This window comes from Salvelinus namaycush, chromosome 17 (assembly GCF_016432855.1).
Source record: "Salvelinus namaycush isolate Seneca chromosome 17, SaNama_1.0, whole genome shotgun sequence".
Lineage (NCBI taxonomy): Eukaryota > Metazoa > Chordata > Actinopteri > Salmoniformes > Salmonidae > Salvelinus > Salvelinus namaycush.
The window spans coordinates 24,207,125-24,215,492 of NC_052323.1; the positions used below are offsets into that span (position 1 = coordinate 24,207,125).

General features: G+C 40.1%; 1 protein-coding gene across 1 annotated transcript; it reads right to left on the reverse strand.

Moving 5' to 3' along the window:
* Nucleotides 1–640: 640 nt before the first annotated feature.
* Nucleotides 641–8,336, reverse strand: rab33a (RAB33A, member RAS oncogene family). Its single transcript, XM_039012511.1, has 2 exons — nt 7,312–8,336; nt 641–1,090 (listed from the first exon to the last, which is right to left on the reverse strand). Exons 1-2 carry the CDS (start codon nt 7,639–7,641, stop codon nt 641–643), a joined length of 780 nt encoding a protein of 259 aa, XP_038868439.1. The 5' UTR covers nt 7,642–8,336.
* Between the last annotated feature and the right edge of the window lie 32 nt (nt 8,337–8,368).

An 8,368-nucleotide genomic window follows, 5' to 3' on the forward strand; every position in this document is an offset into this window, starting at 1 on the left:
TAGCAGACCTGATGCCAGAGAAACCCCTGGTGGGGTGGGGGGGGGGTATTGGGCTAACTAGCATCGTTGCCTGTCCATCCTCTGCATTATGGTTATGACAATTCAATGTGAAGGATTATTAGCGGATATTTCTTAAAATATAGTTAAAAAACACAAACAATATACTGAACAAACGTAAAACGATTTCAGCACATATACAGTACGTCAGTGTGAAGCCCAAATAGTCTTCATGAAAGTCCCTTTGTGAGATTGTGACAATCATGTTACACACAAGTATATTGCATGAAACAATAATACTGACAGCAGACATGTACAGACATGTACAACTCAAATACAAAATAAATAAACATACTTTACAAACACCACTGGATGATCTCTCTTGACTTAAGGCCATTATTACAGAATGTGATAATGATAACATATCAAAGAAAGAGAGTAAAACAAGAGAGGGTCAGACAGACAGACAGCAAAACACTATTATCATTTTTAAGAAGAAATTGAAATAACTGCAGGCACATTCTTTCAAGAAATGTTAACATTAGAACAGTATCTTTGCCTTACATTGTTTATGTTAAATTGTTCAATTCAAGTCACAGCAGTATTAAAAGGAGATAAGGAATAATTGCAGAGTGGAGGAGCCTCAACAAGGGCAGTTACTCTTATTAACATCTGTCTCTTGTGAGAGCCTAACCCTTCCATCCTCCCTCTCAACATCCCTGTACAGCAGGGACTTCTGGGCTTTCAGCCGACATGCCAGGCACATGAAAATGGAGTCCACATTTTGGCTCTCCTTGGGGTCCTTCGCCGAGGTCTCAAACAGTAGCATGTTGTGGGCGTCTGCAAACTTGAGGGCAGTGTTGGAGGGTACTTGGATATGACTAACCAGGTCACACTTGTTACCCACCAGTACCCGAGGCACAGTGGGTGAGACACGGTGCCCGTTGCACTCTTGGATCCACGTCTTCAGGTTCTGGAATGAGGCCATCTTGGTGACGTCGTAAACGAAAACGACAGCATGCACATTGCGGTAGTAGTGTTCTACCATGCTCTTCCTGAAGCGCTCCTGTCCTGCAGTGTCCCACACCTGCACCTGTTGAGGAGTAATAACACATCCAGTGGTCAGAGAGGAATCGTGTGTATTGGTCAGAGAGAAATGGGAAAACATCTCTAGATAATGCATCACAGTAAACACGCACACCTTTGGCTGACGTATCGAATTGCATAGGGAATATGTAGTTGGTAGAGTGTTTGCACATTGGGAAGATGTCGCCAAGACATCAGAATATAATGTTGACGCCTGGCCAACATATAAAAGATGTAGAACTGTAGAATTTAGAATGTAGGTATTCTACACACATCTGAAAGACATCTTGCCAATGAGCAAACAATGTCTAAACACCATCTTCCTGATGTATCCTGTATATATCGTGCCTATGATGGACAGACATATGTGTGTTATCTGGGATTACGAGGGTTGAGACATAATCAGAATAAATACTACACTGGAAAATACTACCTAGGAAAATGCGCATTATGTTTGGAGGACCATTGCGTTGTTTGGAGGACCATCGCGTTATGTTTGGAGGACCATCGCGTTATGTTTGGAGGACCATCGTGTTATGTTTGGAGGACCATTGCGTTATGTTTGGAGGACCATCGCGTTATGTTTGGAGGACCATCGCGTTATGTTTGGAGGACCATTGCGTTATGTTTGGAGGACCATTGCGTTATGTTTGGAGGACCATTGCGTCATGTTTGGAGGACCATTGCGTTATGTTTGGAGGACCATTGCGTTATGTTTGGAGGACCATCGCATTATGTTTGGAGGACCATCGCGTTATGTTTGGAGGACCATTGCATTAAGTTTAGAGGACCATTGTGTTATGTTTGGAGGACCATTGCATTAAGTTTAGAGGACCATCGCATTATGTTTGGAGGACCATCGCGTTATGTTTGGAGGACCATTGCATTAAGTTTAGAGGACCATTGTGTTATGTTTGGAGGACCATTGCATTAAGTTTAGAGGACCATTGCATTAAGTTTAGAGGACCATTGTGTTATGTTTGGAGGACCATTGCATTAAGTTTAGAGGACCATTGTGTTATGTTTGGAGGACCATTGCATTAAGTTTAGAGGACCATTGCGTTATGTTTGGAGGACCATTGCATTATTGTTACGTTCCCCAGTGTCAGTGTTGTTGTGGGTTTGTATGTGTTTGTTTCAGGATGGCTTCCTGGATTACAAGCAGCTGATTGGTCGGCCCCATTGCAGATCTGACCCTGCCCTCTCATCAGGGGATACAGCTGTCTGCAATTACCGACTCCTTCTGCAGCTTTAAAAGCCAGTGTTCCTTTGTTAAGAGGGAGAGCTTCTTTGTATGTGCTGTGTTGGTTGTTGGTCTGGTAAATTTGTTGTAAAGTATTTTGTAGCAGGTCCTGCAGAGGTATGTGTTTGCTATAGTACCTAGTGTTTTTGGTTTATTCAAATTGTTCACGGAGTTTGGTGACTTATTCTGTTTAATTTGTTCCCAGGAAAGCACCATGGGAGTGTTTAGGCAAGAGGCCTGCGGGCATACATATACCCGTAGTATGTACTCTGTCTATGCACACTAGGTAAGACCTGAGTGGCCCACCCTCTGTATTTTGGTTAGCGTGCCAGGTGGCGTTGAGAGTGGGTAGGCAGGTAAGATAGGAGAGGGGACTTTAACTTTAAATGTCTTTGCTTTGGTTCTGTCCAGCCCCTTTTTGCCACTTTACCATGTGAAGAGAATAAATTCCCTGTAAACGGTAATATTCTCTGCCTCTGTCATCCTTACCCGCACCTACAGTCACATACCTCTTTCACTCCACGGGGAGTTGAGTGTAGCAGGGTGTTGCGTACACCTCTTGGAGGAAGGAACGCAACAATTATGTTTGGAGAACCATTGCGTTATGCGGCCTGTGGGCATGAACCGTTCCCAAAAGGGCTGACTATTATGATAAAAGCATCAATGTGGAATTATTCTAAGAGATTAAACCCACTGGTCACACCCGTCATTTCAACGTGGACAACTGGGTAATATCTGGTTGAGATGATGACAGATGAAATTACAACCTACTCACTCAAAGACAGACAAAAGTTAGTTGAATTCCCAATGTGTTATCACTATGCTTTCAACCATCTAAAAGCACATCCAAATTACAATTGAACAACAAAGTCAAATTTTTGGTTTAGTTGTCATCTAAATGTTTTATCACTGGGATTCAACCATATAAAAGCAAAGTTGAAATAGGAATACAATGACTGACATGTTTATTTATATATCTTTGTCATCATTGCCCTTCATCTAATAGCACAGCCACATGACCTGTACTGCTGTTGATTACATTAAAAGTATGTACCCTATGCATAGTATAAGTGATCAATGCTGTTTGAGGTGCTTTATTATAGCAGCTGTGACGATCTCCACAGACCTGCGACCTTTGCATGCTATCTTGAACATGAACACGTTCTATGATTACATAAGAGGACATTATAGTTACAGTAACCTCAATGTGGTCACAGATGTGTTACTCTTTAGGCCATTAACTGTATAATAAAAGTAATTTTGAATTGTGTTCTGTTGACCAGGCAACCAAATATCAACATTTAAAGGAGATCTACTGCTTGGATAGTTCCATCTGAGCCACTGACTTAATCCCATTTAACTTTTATTTTTGGTTGAGTTGGAGATGTGAATCCAACATATTTTTTTAATCTATTGCAAAAGTGATATTGAATTGTGTTTCGTTATCAACAAAACCAAATATCAACATTTAAACAAGATATACCTACTGGCTTCAGTTCCAGTTTGTGGTATGATTGTGAAACAGAGATTGTCTGGTGAGTGGCTGAATGAGTCAGAAATGTTGTTGTAGCTTAGTTGTGAATGTCTGCTTGTGAGAAATGTTGTTGTAGCTTAGTTGTGAATGTCTGCTTGAGAGAAATGTTGTTGTAGCTTAGCTGTGAATGTCTGCTTGAGAGAAATGTTGTTGTAGCTTAGTTGTGAATGTCTGCTTGAGAGAAATGTTGTTGTAGCTTAGCTGTGAATGTCTGCTTGAGAGAAATGTTGTTGTAGCTTAGTTGTGTATGTCTGCTTGAGAGAAATGTTGTTGTAGCTTAGCTGTGAATGTCTGCTTGAGAGAAATGTTGTTGTAGCTTAGTTGTGTATGTCTGCTTGAGAGAAATGTTGTTGTAGCTTAGTTGTGAATGTCTGCTTGAGAGAAATGTTGTTGTAGCTTAGCTGTGAATGTCTGCTTGAGAGAAATGTTGTTGTAGCTTAGCTGTGAATGTCTGCTTGAGAGAAATGCTGCCCTCCAGAGTGTTGTTCTGTCCCTATCCCAGTCTGTTGTCCCCACATGCTTCAAGATGTCCACCATTGTTCCTGTACCCAAGAAAGCAAAGATAACTGAACTAAATTACTATCGCTCCGCAGCACTCACTTCTGTCATCATGAAGTGCTTTGAGAGACTAGTCAAGGATCATATCACCTCTACCTTACCTGACACCCTAGACCCACTTCAATTTTCTTACCGCCCCAATAGATCCACAGATGATGCAATCGCCGTTACACTGTCCTATCCCATCTGGACAAAAGGAATACCTATGTAAGAATGCTGTTCATTGACTACAACTACAACCCCGCCCTGTGCAACTGGGTCCTGGACTTTCTGACGGGCCTCCCCCAGGTGGTGAAGGTAGGAAACAACACCTCTACTTCGCTGATCCTCAACACTGGGGCCCCACAAGGATGCGTGCTCATTTCCCTCCTGTACTCCCTGTTCACCCATGACTGCGTGGCCACGCACTCCTCCAACTCAAGTTTACAGACGACACAACAGTAGTAGGCCTGATTACCAACAATGACGAGACAGCCTACAGGGAGGAGGTGATGCCAAAAAGATCATCAAGGACAACAACCACCCGAGGCACTGCCTGTTTACCCCGCTATCATCCAGAAGGCGAGGTCAGTACAGGTGCATCAAAGCTGGGACCGAGAGACTGAAAAACAGTTTCTATCTCAAGGCCATCAGACTGTTAAATAGCCATCACTAGCACATTAGAGGCTGCTGCCCAATACAGAGACTTGAAATCACTGGCCACTTTAATAATGTTGATATATTTTGCATTACTCATCTCATATGTATACTATATTCTGTCCTATTCTACTGTATCTTAGTCTATGATTTGATTTAGTCCTATTGTTTAACTTACATTGTTGATTGAGACGGAGATCAGAAAACCAACATATTAATTACTAACCTGTAGATTAAATTTGAAATCAACCAGAGCTTGAAACCCTAGGCCTATTGTATGGTTTATTTTTAGTTGAATTCTGGGTTGAATTGTAACAATAGCTGTTGATGACTTTACAAATGCTATATAGGCCTAAATAGTATCATTAATGATATTGATTCATCAAGTATGGTTACTGTTAAACCTACTATTTGAAATTACTTTGATAACAACAGTGAATCTATTTAATTTTTCAGTGGAGGATTCTCAATAATTATTCTCACAATAGCACATTGCTAAGAGTCTGTGACAAATATGAAAGCTGAGCACGACTGGCCTTGTTTAAAACTGTGGATGCCCAGCCAATAGTTTTTTATCTCATAGTTGATATAACATTGAAGATTTGCCTATGTTTAAAATTGATTCCCATCATGACATAATCCTGGGGTTGAAATTTCACCTTCAAAACAACAGTTTAAGTTGATGATATGTTGATGAATTTTTGCAAATCCAATGTGTTTTAAACAGATTCCATGTCACAATATGTTGGCAAATGACATTGAAACAACGCTGATTCAACCAGTTTGTGCCCTGTGGGAAGGCACTATATTTTGAAGACTGTATTAGTGCATGTCTTCCATTTCTGAATAAAATAAATAAAATAACTGATACTTGAACAAAGATGCTCTTATTGCTTATGTTTTCATACTGAGGAAATGTTTTTATTTTGAGGGTGAATCTCAATGAGAAGTCATGATGAAGAGATAATATTGTAAAAACCTCACAATATCTATGTCACTGTCTGTTGCTAGATACACTGGGATTGGGTCATCATGTTTGGGGCGGGGGCATTCAGAGGTTGTACTACACTGACATTTTGTGTTTTTATATACACCGAATAAAAGTATAAACGCTACATGTAAAGTGTTGGTCCCATGTTTCATTTTTTCATGAGCTGAAATAAAAATATCCCAGACATTTTCCATACGCACAAAAAGCTTATTTCTCTCAAATTTTGTGCACAAATTTGTTTACATCCCTGTTAGTGAGCGTTTCTCCTTGCCAAGATAATCCATCCACCTGACAGGTGTGGTATATCAATAAAATAATTAAACAGCATGATCATTACACAGGTGCACCTTGTGCCGGGGGCAATATAAGGTCACTCTAAAATGTGCAGTTTTGTCACACAACACAATGCCACAGATGTCTCAAGTTTTGAGGGAGCGTGCAATTGGCATGCTGACTGCAGGGATGTCCACCTGAGCTGTTGCCAGAGAATGTAATGTTAATTTCTCTAACATAAGCCGCCTCTAATGTAATTTTTTGTTGTTGAAAATTTGGCAGTATGTCCAACAGGTCTCACAACCTAAGACCAGGTGTATGGAGTCAATGTGGGCAAGGAGTTTGCTGATGTCAACGTTGTGAACAAAGTGCCCCATGGTGGAGGTGGGGTTATGGTATGGGCTGGCTTAAACTACAGACAACAAACACAATTGCATTTTATCGATGGTAATGTGAATGCACAAAATCCGTGACGAGATCCTGAGGCCCATTGTGAGGCCCTTTTTTTAAAGGTGACCAACATATGCATATCTGTATTCCCAGTCATGTGAAATCCATAGATTAGAGCCTAATTAATTAATTTAAATTGACTGATTTTCTCATGAACTGTAACTCAATGAAATATTTTAAATTGTTGCATGTTGCGTTTATATTTTTGTTCAGTATAGTTACTAGGCCTTAGTGGCACATGCAGAGAAAACGGTTGGTGAACTGGGGATATGATGGTGATGGTGATCTGAAATTAAACGGTAAATTCCGTAATTCGAAAACCATGCCAACATTGCTGAAAGATCTATTAATTAAAAGAAAGATTCAACCTAACAGGCCATTAAATATAAATTGATGGACTCGGGAGAGAAATAATTCTCTACTCGGTTTATTGACATGTCATGCATAGATTTATAACGGTTAAAGCCGAACACATTGTCAATTGACCCAAATAAATAAATAAAAACGTCCCTGTCTCGACCAGATGCTAAATTAGGCTATTACCTTTATTTTTTCGCCCTCTATTTCCACTGCTTTCTCCCTGAAATCCACACCGATTGTCGCCTCAGTCTTCTCGGGAAAGCTTCCCCCAGTGAAGCGGAAGGTTAAGCAGGTCTTCCCTACATTTGAATCCCCGATTACAATTATTTTAAATATTCGAGTCTGAACACTTGAATCTAAGGACGTGCTGAGATCCACAGATGATGTGAAATTTGTATTTCTTGAGTTTCTCGAACCGGTACCTCCCTCATTTTCAAAAGATTCATTTGCCATTACGCTAAGATGATGTACACAGTTGTGCACTGGTCTCGCGGATGGGGGAAGGTGAGGCATTCAGGCACGGCAACAACAGCGACCCACTCCCTCACAAGCAGCTTCATTGAAGAAGGCAAAATGCAATTATTGCAATGTTCCCCTATTTACAAATAGTGTAAATATGCATAGAAAATAGTTTCTAGTCAGTAAACACAATGGTAATGTTTAATGTGATTTATAGCCTATATCAAAGAGGAAATGAATAAGCCTACAGTAGGCTAATATTTAACAATCTTTAGATTGTCAACACAAATCTGTCAATATTGTTTATTCCTCTGCCATAGACATTTTTACATGTATTCAAATGTAACCTACAAATGTCTTTCACTCAGGTTTGATTTCACACTTGAAAAATCATGTGATCCATCCACCTGATCAGATGCCATCATCCAAAATGGCGCAAATGTATTGGCCTCTAACCTGTTGTCCAGATAAGACAAGTGTCTGCTGTATAATGGAGCTTGTAAGGTGAAAATCAATACTGAGAGGTTTCACGTAAGTGAGTGCACCAGTGATGCATGTTTTCCACATTGCACTGGATATCCTAGGCCTGTTATAATTAAATATTTAGGTCTAGTCATTAAGTAAAATTTCCCAAATATGTATTAACAATGTATTAAATAAATTCATAGCTGGTAGAATTAGTTGCTGGGTCTCCATTTTGATTAGCTCTGTAGAACAATTAGAACATTTGTATCACACAAAGCTTCCTTTTACGCCCTCTATGAAAGGCTCATTTGTTCCA

Coding starts and splice junctions, on each gene's coding strand:
- rab33a (XM_039012511.1), bottom strand. CDS start 7,641: ATGCCTCACCTTCCCCCATCCGCGAGACCAGTGCACAACTGTGTACAT. Junction 1,091..7,311: donor TAGAGGGCGAAAAAATAAAG/GTAATAGCCTAA, acceptor ACTCCTCAACAG/GTGCAGGTGTGGGACACTGC.